The sequence below is a fragment of the Peromyscus californicus genome, unplaced genomic scaffold (assembly GCF_007827085.1).
Source record: "Peromyscus californicus insignis strain IS unplaced genomic scaffold, ASM782708v3 Scaffold_8__1_contigs__length_139910024, whole genome shotgun sequence".
Lineage (NCBI taxonomy): Eukaryota > Metazoa > Chordata > Mammalia > Rodentia > Cricetidae > Peromyscus > Peromyscus californicus.
This window is the reverse complement of record NW_026294606.1, coordinates 136,721,185-136,743,086: the sequence shown is the minus strand read 5'-3', so window position 1 is coordinate 136,743,086 and position 21,902 is coordinate 136,721,185. Positions and strand designations below refer to the sequence as shown.

The 21,902-nt window shown below is 37.5% G+C and overlaps 1 protein-coding gene across 1 annotated transcript in view; it reads left to right on the top strand.

Annotated features, from left to right (window-relative positions):
* Iqcm (IQ motif containing M) overlaps nucleotides 1–21,902 on the top strand; it is a 353,128-nt gene that overhangs the window by 6,937 nt on the left and 324,289 nt on the right. Inside the window, exon 3 of the mRNA XM_052728865.1 lies at nucleotides 1,385–1,649. Coding sequence (XP_052584825.1) covers nucleotides 1,385–1,649 — 265 coding nt within the window. The remainder of the gene's footprint in view (nucleotides 1–1,384; nucleotides 1,650–21,902) is intronic.

The following is a 21,902-nucleotide window of genomic DNA, read 5'->3' as shown; positions in this document are numbered from 1 at the left end:
GGTGACACAGACGACAGACAAGGGTCACAGTTTGGAGGAAAGGCTTCTCAGAGCAGGTGGGAAGACCAGGCAGCCGTTGTGGCACACAGGGGAGGGAAGGGGATCTTCAGGATGGCTTACTGTGTGCCTGCTGCTCTCTTTTCAAGTTGAGTTTTAAACAGAATTTTAATGGTGCTCCTTTTATTGGAAATAAGATTGTGCTTTTAGCTGATGTTTCTTTTGATGAACTTTTTGCTGAGAATGACCATGGTTAGTTAGCCATATAATCAATATTGTTTACAAATAATGCTAATTTTTCTCTAAAAATTTAAATTATTTTTAGTTATATTTTCTTTAGAGTAATAGGCAAGGTATATATGATGAATGTGTTTAGGGTTAGACACATACCTTGGAAATCTGACCTGCTTTAAGAGTTATATGCAATTTTGACAGCCAATATTTCCCTATTATGTTATCTGGCAAAAACAATACTTTTGCCAAAATCTTATTGATATCTTGAGTTAGTAACAGTCAGAACTGACAACAATTTAAATTTTTGTAACCTATCTGTCTATAGGGCAGATACTGTATGGACAATCACATTTTGGAGATCTGGAGCTGTATTAGTTTTCCACCGCAAATGTTGGTCAAAACTAAGAAACAAGTGATTAAACACATATAAAAAATTATATCCTGTTATCAATATGGTTTTCATGAAAGCATACCTCCATATATATTGAGTGATTTCCAGGGTAGCAGGGAAAGGTTTGGGAATTTTATTGGCAATTAAGAGTTCTCAACGGTGGTTAAAAATAATTAAATTTAAAAATTATTTTAAAATAGACTTTACTCTGAGCCTGTTTTTTTTTTTTACTTTTGAGATTATAATTTAATTATAACATTTCTCCTTTCCCTTTCCGCCTTTGAAACCCTCCCTTCCATATGCTTTCCCGTGCTCCTCTTCAAATTCAGTCTCTTTTCTTTTCGTTCCTTTTCTCTTCCTCCCTTTCCTCCTCCTCCTTCTTGTTATTGCATGCATATATGTACTGACATCTATATTCCTAAATATAGCCTGTTCAGTCTGCATAATGCTGCTTGTATGTATGTTTTCAGGGCTCACCATTTGTGTGCTTGCATTTTAAAATATCTCTTTTGAGGCGGAAGTTGCTATTTTACAATTCACTTTTCCTTTGAAGTGGATTGTAACATTCATGCTTGGGAATGGCTTTAGAGCGTGGGCTCAACTAATAACTGTCATGCATATTGCAGTAAATGTCTTCTATAGCAAGACACTTTGGAAAATGCAGTCAGTGAAGACATGATTTTATCTTTACAAAATTTACTCACAAAATTTACTATGCAATTTTAATGAATTTTAAATTTTTATTTTTTGTTTTATTTATAGAATAAGCCTCAAGTTACTTCTATAAATGTTTTTAAAAATAAACACCAAAAGCCAAAAACTGGCAGGTTCATACCTTTTGAGATTAAAAAAAGTGAAATCCTTGATATAGTTCAAGAACATCGGATGGTACTCAGAAGCATTAACTATCCCAAAGAGACTTTCAAATGCCCACCTTCAAAGGAAGACTCAGAGCAAATTTCCTCATCGAAGCCACATGTTTTGAATTTAAAAGAGAAGTACCAGCCTGAAGATCCTTTACAAAAAGGTGAGCTTTCATTGGAGGCACTAAAGTCAGAAACCAACACATGGGACTATTTACTCTTTGTTAACTTGAAATGAGGTTGCCTGCTTCAGACAACATCTAGAACTTTATATTTAGCAATGAAAGTTGAAGAGGATGACCAGAGGCGCTTTCAACCTTCAGTCCACCAGAAGCTGTGATGAGAGCATCCTGATGGGGAAGGGGAACTTGGGACCCAGAACTGACTCACGCATTTTCTATCAGCAGCATTTTTTTTTCTAGTATAGATCATTCAAGAATGTTTATTTCCCTGGTACTAATCAGCTTGAGTTCCATTGAGAGGGATGGCTATGGCAGGTAGCCTCTTCTAAGGATGTTTTCCCAGATCCTAAACAGAATTCCCAGGCTATAGAGTTTTCTGTAAGGCAAATGTTAGTTAGTTAGTTAAAATAGTTAGTTACTATTAGAAGCATAGTAAGGTGGAAGACTCAGTTCCTTTTAAACAGAGTTGATACTGTTTTCTTCATAATAACAGCTTAAATAAATGACCTCACAGCACATTTCTAGTTACAGTAGTGAAAGCCTCCTGTTAACTTAGGTATTTCTAAAATACTTGCTAAGTCATTCATCTATTTGTAGTTTTTTCATTCAACAAAAATGATCTTTTCTTATCCCATTGCATGACAATTGCTGGGCTAGAGGTAAAAGCAAAGTGTGTGGAAACACTAAGGAGTAATTAATTAAGGAGTAACAAATTAAGGAGTAACAAATTAAGGAGTAACAAGTTCAGGCCAGAATGAAAGTTCACCATCACAGATATCACTAGAAATAGGTTTTAAGATGTTTCTTTAGAGATAGGTTGGGAGATAATCCATATTGAAGAGTAGAAGCAAAATGTATCAATCCCCAGGAGGGTGAAAGATCATAATATATGCTAGGAAATGAAGTTGGGAGGAGAGATGGGACAAATTTTGAGGCACCTAATAAATAGCATAGAGTTTGAACCTATGCTTTATAAATGCTACTCATGATTCTAAAGCCATGGTGAGGCATAACTAGATATTTCTGTTAAAAAAATAAAACTGGAAACAGAGAGCCTATGGAGAAATCTATTACTGTAGTAATCTATTTATTATTTTTATTCCCAATTCAGCTGACCAAGAATACCCTTGTCTTAATTACTTTTCAATTGCTGTGGCAAACCACCATGACCAAGGCAACTTGTAAAAGAAAGCATTTAATTTGGGTATATGGTTTCAGGGGCTTTCAGTCCAATGACCATCATGTCATATTGGAGAGCATGGCAGCAGACAGACAGAAATGTCATTGGAACAGTAACTGAGAGCTTGATCCATAAGCATCAGGAAGAGAGAGCAAGAGACATTGAAAATGGTGCTGGGCTTTTGAAATGTCAAAGCTCACTCCCAGTGATGTGCCTATTCTACCAGGGCCACACCTCCTAATCCTTCCTAAACAGTTTCACCAACTGGGAACCAAATATTCAACCAGATGAGCCCATGGGGCCATTGTTCTCATTCAAACAACCACCAACCACCACCCCTCACCTCCTTTCTCACATATTGTGCCTGTCAGTCCTTGAAGCTATTGTTTCTTTAAATATATGTCAGTAAATTCAGAATTAGAACTGTAAGATGAATAAACAGTTTTTAAAAATTTAGCAAGATAAAGTGGAGGCATGAAGATATTAAGGTTTGAAACTAGAAAACTGAGCAGATATTACTGATTTGAGAAAAGAATAAGAGTATTCTGTAATCTGTTTCTGTTGCTACAAAAGAATACCTGAGTGGGTGTGTGTGTGTGTGTGTGTGTGTGTGTGTGTGTGTGTGTGTGTGTATGTATTTCACACAGTTATGGAGGCTTCAAAAACAGAAATATAATATTTAATGAATGTAAGATGAATTGCTAAACGGTCTTATAAATAAAAAAAACCTAGAGCGAGATATTGGGGTTAAAACTGAGAGATCAGAGGAATAGGACAAGCTACAGCCAACCTCACCTTGCTGACGCCTCAGTCTCCAAAGAGATCTACTTCCTGTATACCCATTTCTATATGCCGTTCTGTCCCTGCAATCCTCACTTCCTCTCTCTGCCCTGCTACATCACTTCTTCTTCCTGCCCAGCTCTGTCACTTCCTGTCTGTCTGTACAGACATCCAGACCTTTATGGTTAACTAGTGTTGGAATTTAAGGCATATATCACCACACCTGGCTCTGTTTCCAGTATAGCCTTGAACTCACAGAGATCTGGATGGATCTCTGCCTCCCAAATTCTAGGACTAAAGGCATGTGCTACCATTGCCTGACTTTTATGATTAATATAGTGGCTGTCTTTTTCCTCTGATCCTCAGATAAGCTTTATTAGGGTGCACAGTATATTGGGGAACACAATATATCAGCACAAATGAAGGCTTTGGCCCTGCTTCCTAGTAATGCTGCATTATCTGGAGGGAATGAAAGCTATGCCCTCACTTGGTAGAGAATGAAGCCCTTAGGACTTCACCACTCCTCAAAATCCCCACACCTTGATAATTAGATCTCAGGTTCAAATGTAAATTTTGGAGGGACACAAACATTCAAACCATATTAGGGGAAATTTAGATAGTAAGTGGGTGGGGAAAGAAATAAAGGAAGCTAAAAAAAAATCACTTTTAGATCTGCTAAGTAGGCATACATATTGAGATAGCCATTAGGAAGTTGGGAAAGGAAGTATGGTACTTAAGAGAACAGTAGATAAAGACTGAATATTAAAATCTCTCTTTGTGGGTCATTAATGTACTGAAATTGCGTGATTCATGCATTTGGTAAATCCATTTATTTATCATTTAATGTATAAGGAGATTAAAATCTATACCAGTTCTGATCTAGAAATTCATACTTGATGTATGTAATTTGTATGATCTTTGCTGAAGTAAGGTATATAAACATGAGCATATAGCATGGATGATACTATAAATAGAAGCGAGCTCTGCTGCTTTGAAATCAATAGAAGAATATCACATCAGATTGGGCAGTCAGGCATGTATTCCAGGAACTTTAAAGTGTCTGGTAAATTCTGAAGGATATTTGTTAATATAAGTAAGAAGGACCATCCTATCTAGCATGCCAGATGCTAGATAACATGAAAATGAGTGGGCAGTCTTCAAGGGAACTGGAATCTGATGACTAGGGGGTCTGAGAAATGACACTAGATATTGATGAACATTGAACTTTAACCTGAAAGTAGAGGAATAATCCAAATACTTTTAAGAAAAACTGCAGTTGGAATGTTTACAGTCAGCAGAGAAAGGGAGGTGTGCATTTTCTAGGCATGGAGATGAGTAAGGAGAGATTGCTTCCGTTACCGTAGGATGACTTCAATTAAGAGGGTAGCACCTGGGGGTTAAAATAAGAGGAAAGATTCTCCAGATATCAGAAGGTAGAGTGACCTATTAGTCAACAACACAACAGAGAATAAGAAAGAGGGCAAGTGCGACTTCTCTAGTTATTTCTACTGAGGCAGCATGAAGCCGTTTACGGAAGTCAGTATGTAGTAATTTAGAAGGTCAGGAGCACACCTTATGTGATGGTAGACCCACTACCAGGGATAAGTAGATCATGTGCTCCTGAGTATTGTAGCTTCAGGTGAAGAAACTCAGAAATAGTATTAAAAATGTTAGTGGTTCTGTCTGCCTTTAAAAACTAATGGACAAAAGAGGCATTGGACCAAGAAAAACACTGCCTCGTTTGCAATGACAAATCAAAGTTTGAGCCTTTGGTTTGGATCTAAATCTCCAACAAGAATTACCATTGCAGCAAAAAAAAAAAAAAAAAAAAAAAAAACTACTAAGGATGCGTCTTTTACAACCTACCCCATTATGTTAGATAACCCCGGGGCAGTCACCTTTGAGAGACTATAGCAAGGGGTAAGAAAACAAAGTATGCTTTAGAACTATGAATACAAAGAGACTTTGAATGTGCTTATTGGCATGTAGAATTAATTGGAAGCAAATAGATCAGAAATACCAATTTTAAAAGAAAATTCCTTTACTGAAGAAATTCTGAGCCTAGGTTTAGTTGAGTGTTCAAAAAGTAAAATAACATGCAGGAAGTGAACTGAACTACTTGTGTAGCCTCCAGGAAGGTTAACAACAAGAGGTGACTGGGGGGCCAGTCAGAAACTTGTTAGTGAGTAAGGAGTGACCCCTAGAAAGAACTTCCCACCGCAGGCTAGAAGAGACTTCGAAGCACCTGCACAGCAGGTTCTGCACCTTCTGTGGACCAGTGGCTGCCGTGTCTTCTTTCCCTGTGGTTCTGTCGCATGCTGTGTGCTTTATCGGGAAGATGGCGATAACTTTTGTACTTGTTCTCACATCACTAGAGCACTGGGAGCCACTAATCAATCTGACAGGAATGCTAAGGTTGGATTCAGAGCTGAATGTCATGCCTCTGAGAACTCTAGGCTGTTTCCTTGTGGAAAGAAAGTATTTTCTTTCAGGGACCAAGAATTAATGGGTATTTGGTGTTCAGAAGGCCAGACTAGAAGAGACTGGTAGGTACTCACCAGATAATATCTTTTTCTTCCTTAGTACTCATCTGAAATCAATTTCTTCAATTTCTTGAAGTTAGTTGGTGCTGTATGGCAGTTGGAACTCAAGGGATAATGCTAGAGATGATGTACACCCATGAAATTCTGTGTTCTCCCAGGAGACTCCCTACCTTTTCAAGCATGAGAACTCCCTTTAAATTTTCTTACAGTTGTTTTCCTTATGTGAGGATAGTAATAGGAATTTAAATATCTGTTGACTAGCAACACTTTGTTCAGAGATTCAGCATATATACAAAAGTCAGTGCAGAGACTACACAGGTGAGAAAAACTGGATCTGAATTATATTCTTATAACACTATCACACCAGGTGGAAAAATAAATACCGGTTAAATAATCAGGTGCAGAATGAGAGAGTGTAACAATTGAGTAAGACTAAACAGAGAGTGATATTTGAGCTAAGGTGTAAGAAATGAGCATGAACAATTCAGATCAGCAGGAGGATGCACAGGCAATGGGCCACACCCACAGGCTTTTGCATGGAAAACAAGCCAAAATCTAACCAAACAAAACTGATATAGCTACAGTTTCAACAGTGGGCTGGAGAAGTAAGCTGGAGCTTTACTGACACAGGATCTTGTAGCTGGTGATATGCCTGCAAATTATTAGCAACTGTTGCTGAGGTGAGGAGGAAGGAAGCCCCATGGTTTGTAGCATTTGTTGATGACCATGATAGAAATTCTCCAGTGTGTTCTCACTCATGACAGGAGATGTAAGGAGATGTATATGGTCGGTTCTTCTGAGCAGATAGGAGCTGGCTTCAGCCTTCCACTGAACATAGGTTGTTGTGTCAAATACTTTACACATACCACCTGAAGTCTGATTGCCTCACTTCTTGTTCTAGTCATCCCAGATACTGTTGTGGTGCCTGGATTCTCTTACAGGCTTCCAGAATCCTATCTGGCTTAGGATACCCATGATCTCAGTTTAGCACCAACATTTGGCAACCAGGGAAGGGTATTGGAGTTGATGAGGGAATGTTTTCTCCTTTCTTCTCTAGAGCAGAGGGATGATGACAATATTCCACAAGTTTCTCAGATGGTTAAGCACCCATATTTCTTACAGAATGGTTAACTCATGAAAGACTCTTATATTAGCTCTCTCACTATTCTTATTTCCCCTCTTTGTTCCTATTTCCAAAGACCGCTACATTAAAATGTTGCCTCAAAATTATCCTAATGCAGAAATGTCAGTGTTTGTTGAGAGATGAGATGTGGGTGTGTGAGGAAAACAGATATTCAGGAATGAACTTTTGGCTCTTGTTATGGTTAACTGGAAGATGAGAATTTCCACTCTCTTGAGACACAGCTACAGGCATGTATTTTTTTAATTTTATGAGATTTTGATAAAATTACAGTATTTCTTCCTTGCCTTTCCTCCCTCCAAGGTCTCCCATGCAAACCTTTCCTGATTCTCTTTCAAATTCATGCTGACCTTTTAAAATTCTTGTTAAGTGTGTGTGTGTCCTGAAATACATAAATACAACCGGTTTGTCTGTGCATTGTTACTGTATGTATGTTTTCAGGACTGACCACTTGGTGTGGATAACCATTGGTGTGCTCTTCCCTGGGGACTGTTTCTCCCCCTCTCAGCACTCCATAGTTGCCTGTAGTAGCTTCCTCCCTTCCACGTTAGCAGGTCTACTGGTGTCACCCTTCAGATCATGTTCTGGTAGTCATGTTGGTGAGACTTTGTGTGTGTAGCTTCTGTCATTACATGGAGACAGTCTCACAGCAAACTTCCTGTTCCTCTGGCTCTTGCAATCTTTCTGCCCCATATTCTGCAATGATCACTATGCCTTAGGTGCAGGAGTTGTGTTGTAGATGTATGTACCAGCTGAGACTGGGCTCCACAACTCGGCATTTTGATTGGCCATTGTTTTCTGTAATGATCTCTTTATGTTGTAAAGAGACGTTTCTTGGATGAGAGGTGAGAACTATATACTGTGGGTATAAGGACACATATTTATAGTATAGTTAGAGATTGTGCTGATTATGATTATTAGTCAAATGGTAGTTATAGGTTCTTCAAAACCCATGACTTCATTAGCTCTGAGTTGGCTAGGTTTTCCGGTGCCAGGCATGATTTTCTCTTATTGAACAGGGTCTGAAGTCCAGTTAGAGAGATGTTGGTTACTACCAAGGTGTACAAGCCACTACTGTACCCTTAGAGTGATTGTGTTATGCTGGTGGTTGTTGTGGTTCATAGGTGTGCATAGGAACTGTCAGTTGCCTCCCTAACTTTAGAAAATTTCATGGTATCATTTAGTATCACAAAAGTTAGTCTTCAGGGAGGAGGCTTTCAAGTCAGGTCTAGCGTGGGTTGAGTCCTCTGGACCCTGTGTGGGCATGTAGTTTTTAATGGGCAAAAAACACGAGTTAGGATTTGAATATGGTAGGTATAAGGAGGCATTTAGACATCCAAGTCATGATGTCAAGTAGTTTTTTTCCCTTAAGTGTGGACTCATAGGGATGATTGGATCTATTAATATATTTCCTAGTTTGCCTTTGTTGCTGAGATAAAGCACTCTGACCAAAAAGGGTATATTTTGCTTATACTTCCAGGTCAAGCCATTTCTGGGGACAGTCAGGTCCGGAACTTAAACAGAATCAGTGAGGGCTGTTGGCTAGTTTGCTCACAAACTTATGTTTCTTTAGCTTTCTTGTACAGCCAAGGACCACCTGCCCAGAAAATGACATCACCCACATGAGCTGGGTCCTTCTACATAAATTAGGAAATCAAAACAAGCCCTCAGCAGGTCCACCTGTTAAAGGGAATATTCAATTGAGACCCTTTTTTTTGTAGGTGATTCTAGGCTGTATCAAGTTGACAGTTAAATTAGGTAAAAACCAATATTGTGCAAAAGAAACATGAGCCAGGAGTCAATACTGAAAATCTTTTAGGAGCCACTCAAAATATTTAAAACAAGTCAAAATTAGTTTTAATAATATACTTTATATATCTACAATATTATTTCAATAGTTAATACAGAAATTACTGAGGTACTTTTTATTCACACTAGGCCATTCATAAAAAGCAAGTTTTAGAAACTAAATTTCTAGTGCAATAGTTAAAATTTGACCTTTGAGGAGTAACTAGGCAAAGAGGGATTCACGCTTATGAATGAACCAAAGCAGTAATAACAGAATTTGAGATTGCACATTCCATCTCTTGCTCTGTCTCTCATGCATTTTCCTTTGCCCGTTTGCCTTTCTGCCATGGCATCCTAGAGCAAGCAGTCCCCACTAGATTCCAGCCCTTCTGTCTTGTACTTCTTAGCATCTAGAGCTGAAAAAGTCCCAGGTCATAATAAATTGCTCAGTTGTGATGGCTAGTATTCACTGTCAACTTGACAGGATCTGGAATCACACTGGTGAGAGATTCTTGAGATTAAGTGTGCTACCTGGTGGTGAGTCACTCAATCTGGTTAAGTGGGTAGGGTTTCACTATTTCCTGGGCTTTGATCCTGGAATACACAGGAAGTAGAAAGTTGGCTAGGCCCAGGAGCACTCACCAGTCTCCTCTTGACTGTGGATACAATGTGACTGCTGCTTCAAACCTTGGCTTCCCCACTTTGATGAACCCTCCAACTTGAGCCAAAGTAAAACCTTCTGTCCTCAAGTTTATTTTATTGCCAGGTTATTTGATCACAACACCAAGAAAATTAAGACGCCAATAATAAAGACTCTGCTATAGCAGCACAAAATAGACTATGACAATTTTCAAAAAATATTTTATTTACAGCAACCTTCAAATTTGACTAGACAGATTTTGTGTGGTCAATATCTAAATTTAGTATTTACTTATCAAACAGAAAAATATAGAGGTCGTTACAATCATAGACTTTGAGAAGATCATGTAGGGAATAAATGAAAGTGAGGGGAAATCTAAGGACTGAGCCCCAGGGATTTCTAGCACTGAGAGAGTAAGAAGAGGAGTTGCAAGCAACGGAGCAGGGAATGAGCCGCTGTGAGGGAATTGAGAGGGCATGAAGTATATTATTCATTTTCTACAGGGGAGGAACAATGCCTTAGACAGGGTCAAGAATAGATGACCAAGTGTCCTAGGAGAGAGACAAGGGCTTGGTATCGATATAGCTAGATTGGCAGGTATGGGGAAATGAATGTCAAAATGAGTTCTTCACTTGAAGATAGCATAGGACCAGAAGTAACAGAATTTAGAGGAACCAGGAGAGGGTCAGTCTGGCAGAGGCATAGTCTGGTAGAGTATGGATGTGAATTGATTGCGTTAAGTTTTATTTTCATAGGAAAGAGACACAATATGAAAGTATCTATGCAGAGAGTGACTCTATACACCAGAGCATGAGGGATGGATGGAAAGAGTAAGAAAGAGCTGCTGGACAGCTGTGTCCTTAAGTAAGAGTTAGGAAGGAAGTCGAGGGATGCTGTGCCTCCACAGTAAGTTAGTGAGCACCAACTTACCTGATGAAAGTCTCGAGATATTTAGGGCACAGTGGAGAGTTTATGGCAGTGGTTTGAGGAAAGATGATAGACTATGAATCTGTGGAGCTGAGATAAAATGTTAAGAGTGACAAAATTAGTTACTCTCTGGTAGAGAGTAACTCATTACAGCAATGGTCTCTGGGGAGATTATTTCTTTCTGGCAGTTCATTTGTACACATGAGATTAGGAGTGGAGCGTGTGAGGAGGGAGTGGCCCTCCAGGGAGTCTCATTACAGGCTCTGTGGAAGTCAGAGCCGTCTGACTGGGAGCCTTTGTATGTGTCCTGCCAGCTAGCACTGATCTTAGAACTGATGTGTGAATTAAAATTGCGGTTCATTTGCCAAGGTCCTTATCTCAAAAATCATACATTAGGTTTGTACCTTGGATCCATTTCTTAAACTTATTTCTGATCTTCATTTCAGGGTGACTGGAAATGTAATCAAAGATATCAGTAGCATTAATTTCAGATCTTGATTAAAGTTTGGGCGACTAGAAAGAGAAAATCTGTTTTAGTACTTGTACTCTACTCAGGCTGATAAATTTGATTGCGTTTTCTTCTGAAAATGGCGTATCTATGTGAGAACATGCTAAACATTTCCTTGAATTTGATCCAAAGATAACAACTTTTAAAAATGCTGTGACAATTATCATATCAAATAGCTTTAGCAAATATGTTCTTTATGCTTGACTTTTTTCTTAATAGAGTAAAATAAGGAAAAATATGGACTGAATTTCTCTTCAAGTTTATAGATTCTACAGTACTGATTAACCAATTTCAATTGTCATTCTTCCAACAATTTATGACTCCGGATTATTATAAATAGAATTCTGAATGATAGATTATCAAATTAATGAATGTTAAAAATTAGAGAACACATAAAAAAATCAGTTTTGTAGTACATATTAAATACCACTTTATAGTCATCATAAAGCATATAGTGTATATGTCTTCATGCTTTTCTTGGAGAATAAAGGTATATAACTTTACTTTGGGGTTAAATTTTACAACAGTCTTTAACTGAACTTTGTGAGATTTAATGATGTTTATCAACAGAGCACGTACATCTAGGGTTAATACTAGTGTTTAACTAATCTGAAAAGGAGCTCTGTGTGTGTGTGTGTGTGTGTGTGTGTGTGTGTGTGTGTGTGTGTGTCTGTATGTGTGTCTGTGTGTGAAGGGGAAGAGAAATTGTTTTGTTTTTGAGGTGTATATGTGTGGGTAGCTGTAAATGTGTAGACATGTGTGAGCATGTATGTCTTCTTTGGTTACCAAGTCACAAATCATTTCCTCTGCATATATATACACTGAAAGCATATGCACTTTAATAATGTTATAAAGTGCTGTATATGTAGAAAGCAATAGAGAAATCTCTAAGGAAAAGTGACTTTGCTTTGTGCTTATTTCTTTGGCCATAGTTACAACAACTTATCAAACAGTGTTTTGATCAATTATGTTTATAAAATATTCTATATTTTAATGACTTCTAGAACACATGTGATGGCAGCAAATGTGTTAAAACTGCTTTTTATACTTATTTCTACAAAATTATTTGGAAGGATTTAAGTCTGGGATCCATGACAATTTATAAGAAAATAGAACTAGGATATTTTTTCAGGTGGAAAATTATATTGAATTTAGCATCACAAAGTAATTTGATCTTTGAAGCTTTCAAACTTGGAACAATTTCTCTGTGCTTGGAGGCAGTCCCTTGTTGCTGACTTTCCAATGAAGAGGGGAACTCTGGATACCCGTGGGAGATAGTTACACCAAGAACTGTGCCTCTGCTTTTCCTTCTCAGTTTGGTTTGTTGTTTCTTCTCATTTTTAATTGTGAAACTTCTTTCCTTCCTTCCTTCCTTCCTTCCTTCCTTCCTTCCTTCCTCCCTCCCTCCCTCCCTCCCTCCTCTCCCTCCCTCCCTCCTTCTCCCCCCTCCCCCCTCTCTCTCTTTTTTATTTTGTATTAGAAAGAACCTGTGAAGAATTCTTAGAATTAATGACTGAATGAAACCACATAGCTTCATGACACATCCACATCTAGGTCACAGGGCCTGCATCTCTGTGCTCTTCCTCTTCACACTGTGTCTTTGAAACAGATGGGTGCAGGGTGAGGATTCTGATAAAATAGGAGGTTCATTGCCTTTTCTGTAATAGAGCTTCCTATGTAAAAATTTTAATATAGTTACAGGATCTACATTGTTATAAGAATTTAGAAAAAAAACTATTATTTTTTAAACCATCTTTCTTCTAGTAATTCTAATTTTATTAGCTCAGAAAATCCCAGAACAAAGTGACTTGCAAATTGTCTGGTTACACTTGTTCCATATTTTTCACAGGTTGGGAAGAGTTAAGAACATTGTCAAGTGTTTTACAAGGGGTTAAGGTCACATCATGAGTTTTATATATGAGTATTTAATACCAGCTCTTCCAAGGAGGTAAAATGATAGCTTCTTAGATATGGTTTCATATTTGCAGTGACAACCTTCTTTAGTGAACATATATATTGCTTGAGACTTCCAAGGACACTTTAGTTCTATTAACAACATAAGAAACACTCCTCCTTTTTGCATCCAGCATTCGAGATCCACGTGTGAAATTCAGGCACACCCATTCACTATTCCTTGGCCAGAGTGATAGATTGAATGATCAAGCTCAGTCAACAAGGGTAAATGAGCCTGAAGGAGAAAAGCTAAGAGCTAAGGCCGTTGTTTAGTAATCTGGACCTAATACTGCTGAGAATAAGCCTTACCCGGCCACTGTAGCTTGTGGAAAGCACTGATTGCTCCTCCTGAGCAAGCAGTGGTGGTGCTCGAAGCATCCCTGTGCTGACATCCCACCCACTGCTTACAAGTATTTTCTCTGTGTTTACACTGATTTAGGTTTGTGTTGATTATTTTTTAATATCTGTGAAGGATGGTAGCCTCACTGGCTCCTTGGTTTTAGGAGATGGCTTCCAGAATTGGGAGAGACTAAATTTCTACTGTTTATCTCATACTAATACAGTATAGTTTCAAAAGTAAACTTCAGTTCTAGATTTGATTTTTCTAGCATATTTTTCTTGTCAGGATGATTGTAGAACCATGATCAATAGGCCGACAATTTCAGCTTTAGTTCCCAAATCATGTTTTGTGCCGTAGCTGTATTGAGTACCTGTATGGGGTGATGCGGACCATACAATTTTAGGTTAGCAGGAATGGCCTCTTTTCCTTAAAAGTGTAGACAATAAGGGGGGGGGGGGTTGGAAGGAGGTAGTAATCAAAATTATGATAAGTAACATCATCTCCCACCACCCCCGAATTTGTAACCAATTGAATTAGGGGCATTGAGAGCTTAAAATGTTTGCTTGATTATAGAAAAGGCTGAGAGAGTGTGTGACTTGGACAAGTGGCTCTGTGGTTTGTCCACTGCCTCCTTGATGTAGGCTTATTGGGCTTACAGTCTCACTGACCAGTCCATGTGTCTGTCTGTTGGACCACAGTCCTTTCTTTCCTTGTCTTTGTAGGAAGAGAAGGTATATAAATAGGCATTTGCTCCAGGTTGTATTAATTCTTAATTAAAGACCATCATACAAAAAGTAGCTACTTGCAGGCACTGGAGATTTGCCTGTTGTGGGTTACATATCTTTTGAGGAGTTTGGAAGAGGAGTGTCCATAAACTGGTTGTTAAGGTAATTAAATCATGCACTGAGTGACAGAAAAATTTCCTCCAGGCCATGCTGGGTATTTTGGGACATTGAAAAAAATGTATGCCATAAAACACTTTTCTCAGTGAATTATATGTAGCCAAGAAACCCATAATCATTCTGTCCTACTATGTGGAATTCTGTCGGACACACCCATTAACATTTATATTTCTTTAACTTCTCACACACAAATCTCATAATTAAATGCTAATTGGTAAACCAAGCAATGATAACATTTAATGTTTGAGGCTGAATTTATTTTTTAGTTGTCTATGCAGAATGTTTAGTAAGAATTTTGTATGTTTAAATAAAAATAAGCAGGGCTAAATTAATTGACTTTTCTTTTTAAATAATTTTTGAAGTTAGCATAGTACATTAGGCAAATATCAAAATAATAGATACCATTATGGTGTTTTCATACAACAGTGTCATACAGTGTTCTGTTTCTACTCATTTTGATATGGGGTTCTAAGACACAGTGGAAAAATCAAAGCATGTTTCTTGGATTCCCTCTTCTCTGCAGTACAGAGTAATTAAACTTGATCCTTTCTATGTAATCCAAACAGCATGGCCAGACCACTAGTGCTCATAGATGAAGGTCTGACCATTAAGACACCTTCACCAGAGCCTGCAGACAAGAGCGGCTTCAGGGGAATGTATTGTATGAGACACATAACCTCAAGCAAGCCATTTTATAAGACAGGGGATCAAATAGTTTAGCACCTATTGTGTTAAATAGAAGTGTTCTTGAATTTATAAGAATATGTGATTTAGCTACTAATTTTATATTTTAGGAGACATTCAGTAGAAAATAGTGCTGTTATTAAGTAGTTAATTATTTTTTGCTAGTCATCATTATTATTGGCAAGCCTTGGCTAGCCAGTATGTATATACACTTCCTCCTCCTTCCTCCTGATGAGGTTGCTGATTTAAACTCTGATACACGTAGTTTATAACAGAATATACTAGAGTGAGTTATTTTTTTCAGGGTAAGCATACCTTAAAAGGAAAAGAAAAACCCTTCCTGGTAGTGCTGTGTAGCAGAGTGTTGATAGAGAAAGCAGCAGAGATTCTGCTTTGACAAGTAGCTTCATGTTCTGTCCATCAACCATCTTCTAAAACAAATGGATGAGGAAGGTACTCAGTGCCATATGGAAGCAGTATTAGATATTGTAGATGAACAGTTTTATTAAATAAGAAACACAGAGCCAATTGCAGAGTTAAAAGCCCAAGAGGTCAGAGCAGTAGCTGAGAGCTGAGCTTACCCTTTGCTGCTGCTACTGTCCTTCCTCTCAGCAAAAGCGCTACTTCCTGTGTATCTTTTTATAGACTTTCTGTTCTGCCTTCTCATTGGTTGTAAACCCAACCACATGACCTCCTTGTCACTGCCCATCTATACAGACCTACAGGTCTTCTATGGTTGGTATTGAGAATAAAGGTGTATGTCTCCATGCTGGTGGTATCCTTGAACACACAGAGATCTGCCTGTCATGTGATCGGGATTAAGGGCATGTGCTACCACTACCAGACTTCTGCTATGGCTTGCTATCAGCTCTGACCCCCAGGCAACTTTATTTATTAACATACAAATAAATTCACATTTCAGTACAAATAAAATATCACCATATTTCTCCTTTGCTATTTTAATAAAAGGAAAAAAGTTATAACTAATATAAGAAAAACTATACACAAAAGTATAATAACTATATACCACATATACAAGCAATAACTACCTAAACAATGTCTAGTTCATTTGTATTTGACAAATTCAGAGAAAATAATTCCATTATCTATCCTATTTTGGTAAGTCCAAAATGTACCTGATTCACTTTCTATCCTAACTAATCTTCTCTATAACTAACTAATCTTCAACTCCCTCAGAGACCCAAGAAGGAAATAATATTACCTAATAAAAAATAAAATCAGGAAGTGCATGACAGCAGCTTCCAAAAAAAAAAAAAAAATGAGTTGACAGCAACAGCCAGCTGCCTGGACAGTCACCTGAGGTTTCTTCACAACTTTGGGGCATCATCTTTAGCCTATAGGCTTAGCGTATTTGACAGACTCATTTGTGAACTAGGATGTACACAAGGTCAACAGTTCAACCTCACATTTGGTGAAAGCAGTCGATGTACCGGAAACACCCGAATTCCACTAGTGTCATGTCATGATTCAGGATTTTAAATTCTGGAAATTTTTGATGGTTTTTTTTTTTTTTTTTTTTTGGTTTTGGTTTGGGTTTTTTTTTTTTTTTTTAAATCCACCTGTCCATTCTTTTTGGCTGTGTGTGTGTGGCTTCATCTCGGCATCCCATTCTTCTCCACATCCCTCTATTAAATACCAGTCTACTATTGAGAGGTGTGAGCTTAGTTACTCTTCAAGAATAACTGTTTCAGCTGCTGTTCCACTGCACATCAGAAGCCATCAGCCCACTGCCTGTTCAGCTGCCTTCAAAGAAAAGGGCACTGTACATTTTCCAGATTGCAAAGGCCACTTCAGGGATGGTGCCATATTGTCCTGGCCTCAGAAGATGCCTTTTGATAAAGCCATAACCACACTTGTTTTGGCAAGAATCAGTAATCCTTTGTTTTATGTCCTGTCTGTCCATTTTGTCCTGTTGATTTGAGGATACTTTGTTGTCCAGTGGCTAACTTTTGCCACAATGAAAGTTAACTCCATATGCAGTTTCTTCAATGCCCATATTTTCTCTGAAGTAGATTAGTACTACCAGGAGCCGACATGTCTCATAGTCATAACAGAAAAGAAAAATTTTCTAAGTTATTAAAACATTTTAAATGCCATATTCTATAGATCTCTGAAGGGTTTGAAGATGACTTGTCTATCTAAAATATATCTGTTCAATCTTGAAAACATACCTAATATGACTACAAGTTCTATTGTAATGTCTAACTACTAACTTTCATTTCTTTATATCCTAATAGTTGGTAATAATAACATTCAAGGATCAGAAAATTGCATTACATTGTTAAATGAACAGTATAAGTACAATTAGAAATATACATATAGCATTTTCTAACAATATCAATTTCAATATATATGATTTGTATACAATATAAAAAATCCAATCCAATGTAAAGTATTTAAAACTAGTAATTGTCTTTTTTTTTAAACAAGAACCTTAAATCTAATCTCCTTTGCTTAGCCCTTTTCCTAACCCTTAACAACAACTTGTAACCAACCCTCCTAAACAATGAAAATTATCCCAGACCCAAAACCCATTAAAAGACCAAAAAAACCACCCGCCCCACACCACCTCTTTGGGAATGTGGGCATTGTATTCTTAAAATTGCTTCCTGCTGGGTATGGGCGAAGGTATCTTTATCCTGAAAAGAAAAATTTTGGGTTAATTGTCAAATTCTAGGAAAAGGGAGCTTTATCCTTTGTTGTCCAGTTTGAGCATAATGCCAAAGTTCAGGGAAGGTAGTCTTTGAAATTGGATCATCTTATTTAGCCATCTCAAAATTGCTCTGAGCAGTTTGTAGTTCAAAGTTGATCTATAGATGATGTTTGTCAGCTTAGTGATATTATTATTGTCCACGTGGAATTGTTGTTGTTGTGGGGCCCCATCTTCTTCCTGGAGACTTCAGTTGATGTTAGGCCTGGCCATGATTTCCTGCAGAAAATTGATAAGAGATTCAAACACAAAGACATGTATAGGCAGCTAATTGAAGCCTTTTTTTTTCTAGAATTAGTTAGTACTGTATATGACCATTAATATCTTAACAAAGTTTAATATATATATATCTTGTAAATTTTGATATAAAATTCATACTTTAAGAAAAGTTTAAAGAATCAGAATAGAATCAAAGAATTGAGATTAGTAGTAATAGAATAGTCCCTTAATTAATTTGGTTTTTCTCCTGCCCCATATCAGAAGATGGCTCTTTCTTCTGGCATGATACAGGAGTTTGCATTTTCCTTTTAACAACATGCTTGAGTTTAAAGAAGGAGAGAGCCATTCTCCAACTCCAAAGTCAGCTTCAAATTTTAATTGAACTGGGACTACAAGAAGACCAATAGTGTTAAATTTCTGTAGAGAAGAGCAGAAACACATTTAGGAAGACTTACGAAATTTTATAGATGATATACCAATAGGCCATTTCACTCTTTTTTCCTGGGACAGATGATTTGTCCTTTTTCTTCAGTTGTCTCATTTGTCCAGTATTCTTCAGATTCCTTAACCTTCATTCTCCTAAAAGACAAAAACAAAAACCTTTCCCCAAGACTAATTTTGGGGAGGTTCCCTTTCAGCAAGTTATTATCTCATTAAATGAAAAGGCATGTGTTACTAGTATAAGTTAGTTTAAATTGGATGTTCATGCTGGTTGATGAACTATCACCTCCTGTAATTAAGAGGTCTCTCTTGTTCAAATTGAACCTTTATCAATTTTGATGGTATCCATAGCTTTTGATCTCCTGTAGAAACAAAAGCAAAACCTCATCCCCAACGTAACACATATCCTGGTTTCCATTCTGAGGTCAACACATCCTTAAAGTATATAGGCTGATTTAATTCTGTAGTTTTTTCTATTATTCATTGTCTCTCTGCAGCTGTTGTTCCTTTCTCATTGGCATTGAGAAAATTTAATAAAAAAAAAAAAAAAGACCAAGGGCACACAAAAAGACTTTGCCACAAGGAGACAACCAACAAAGCTCCAAGAACAATGACTGCCTGATGTGCTCTTGGGGGAGTGACCCTCCAGGCTCAGTCACACCAAAAACAATCCAGACTCGAGGATCTCTGTCCTTGATCAAACAGACATTAGGGGGCTTCCACATCCCCGTTAGTCAGACATGCACCTTCTTTCTTGGAAGGGAAGGAGAGAGTAAAGTAACAATGACCACAATAAAACACATACACACCCCCAAAAAAGTTAATAGAGCATTATGCAATCTATTTCTGGGGGTTTTTGTTACCCTTTTCTGTTTATTTAGCATATCCTTTAGAGTTCTGTTTGATTTTTCCATAACTACGTGGCCTGTAGGATTATGTATGATATACTTATAATATGCTTTATATTGTAATAAACAAAAAACTGTTTCATTTCAACAGAGATGTATGCTGGAGCAGTGTCAGTTTTAATTTGTGCAAGTATACCCATGATGGCCATAACTTCTAGCAAATGAGTGGTTACAGAATCAGCTTTTTCAGAATTCAAAGCAGTTGCCCATTGAAATCTTGAATAGGTATCAATGGTATGATGTACATATTTCAATTTTCCAAATTCTGCAAAGTGAAACACGTCCATCTGCCAGATTTCATTCCTCTGAGTACCCTTTGGGTTACATCCTGCTGGTAATGGAATCTGATTATAAAAGGAACAAGTAGGACATTTCCTTATAATTTCCTTGGCTTGTTGCCAGGTTATGGAAAAATACTTTTTTTTTTTTGGTTTTTTCGAGACAGGGTTTCTCTATGTAGCTTTGTGCCTGTCCTGGAACTCACGTGGTAGCCCAGGCTGGCCTCGAACTCACAGAGATCCGCCTGGCTCTGCCTCCCAAGTGCTGGGATTAAAGGCGTGCGCCACCACCGCCCGGCCGGAAAAATACTTTTTTAAACCTTTACTATTGACATGATGTTTTTTATGAAATTCTGAGGCCTCCAGCACATCTCCTATCAATAATTTATCAATCTCATCATTACCTTGTGCTAGAGGGCCTGACAGACCAGTATGGAATCTGATGTGAGTTATATATAAAGGATGACTCCTTTTCCTGATTGTATCTTGTAACTGAATAAATAGTGAAGCTAATTCTGATGCATCAGGGATAAATTCTGCAGTCTCAATATGTAATACTACTCTTTCAGCATACTGAGAGACAATAACTATGTTGAGAGGTTCTGAAAAATCCATTAATACCAACAGAATAGCACACAATTAAGATGTTTGAACTGAAGTATAAGGACTTTGAATCACTTTACTTAAATTTTCTGATTTGTAACCTGCCTTTCCTTGTTTGTTGGCATCTGTATAAAATGTACAAACTCCAGATATGGGTTTTTCCTGTACAATTCAAGGCAAAATCCAATCAGCTCTCTTTATAAGATCAATTCTATCACTTTTGGGATATTTGCTGTTAATTTCTCCCACAAAATTACTGCAAGCTCTTTGCCAAGGTTCACTTTCTCTCCATAATTTTTCAATATCTTCCTTAGTTAAAGGTATGACAATTTCTGCTGGGTCTATTCCTGCTAATTGATGAAGTCTCAATTTTCCTTTCCAAATCAAGTCACAGATTTTTTCCACATAAGTTTTTAATTTTTTATTCGGTTTATTTGGTAAAAATATCCATTCCAATATAATATCTTCCCTCTTCATTAATATTCCTGTTGGAGAATGCCTAGAAGGTAAAATAACCAAAATGCAATCCAGCTTCGGATCAATACGATCCACGTGTCCTTCATGTACTTTCTTTTCTACCAAGGCTAGTTATTTCTCAGCTTCAGGTGATAATTCCTTTGGACTAAGTCCTTGTCATCTTCTAAGGTTTTGAACAAATTATTCACTTCACCATTTTTTACCCCAACAATTGTTCGTAGATAAGAAATGTCTCCAAATAATCTTTGAAAGTCATTAAGAGTCTGTAGTCGATCTCTCCTAATTTGCACCTTTTGGGGTGTAATTTTTTGTAGTTCTATTTTATATCCTAAATAATTAATAGGATCTCCTCTTTGTATCTTTTTGGGAGCAATTTGTAATCCCCAGCAAGGCAAAATTTTCTTTACTTCTTCAAACATTCTTTCTAAAGTATCTGCATTTGAGTCAGCTAGTAAAATATCATCCATATAATGATAAATTATACAAAATATTGACACAGGGTTGGGCTATTCAACATTCCCTGTGGGAGGACCCTCCATTGAAATCTTTTAACTGGTTGAGAATTATTATAAGTAGGCACTGTGAAAGCAAATCTTTCTCTGTCTTTTTCTTGTAAGGGTATTGAAAAGAAGCAGTCTTTTAAATCAATAACTATGAGAGGCCATCCTTTTGGTAACAGAGTAGGCAAAGGAATTCCAGATTGTGGAGAGCCCATTGGCTGAATTACTTTGTTAATTGCTCTAAGGTCTGTTACCATTCTTCATTTACCAGATTTCTTTTTAATAGCAAATGCAGGAGAATTCCAAGGGCTAGTTGATTCTTCAATATGCTGAGCATTTAACCGTTCTTCTACCAGCTCTTCTAAAGCCTGGAGTTTCTCTGTTGTTAAAGGCCATTGCTGAACCCATACAGGCTTGTATGTTAATCATTTTAAAGGTAGAGCTGTTGGTGTCTTTGGAAGATCATCAGTTGTTGTGCCCTGTTCTTGTATAATATGGATGGCTAGTGGCCACTCATTAGAATAATATCTTCTAATATTTCTCTCAGAAACATGTGCTACTTCCTGTGTATCTGTCTTTTTATAGACTTTCTGTTCTGCCTTCTCATTGGTTGTAAACCCAACCACATGACCTCCTTGTCACTGCCCATCTATACAGACCTACAGGTCTTCTATGGTTGGTATTGAGATTAA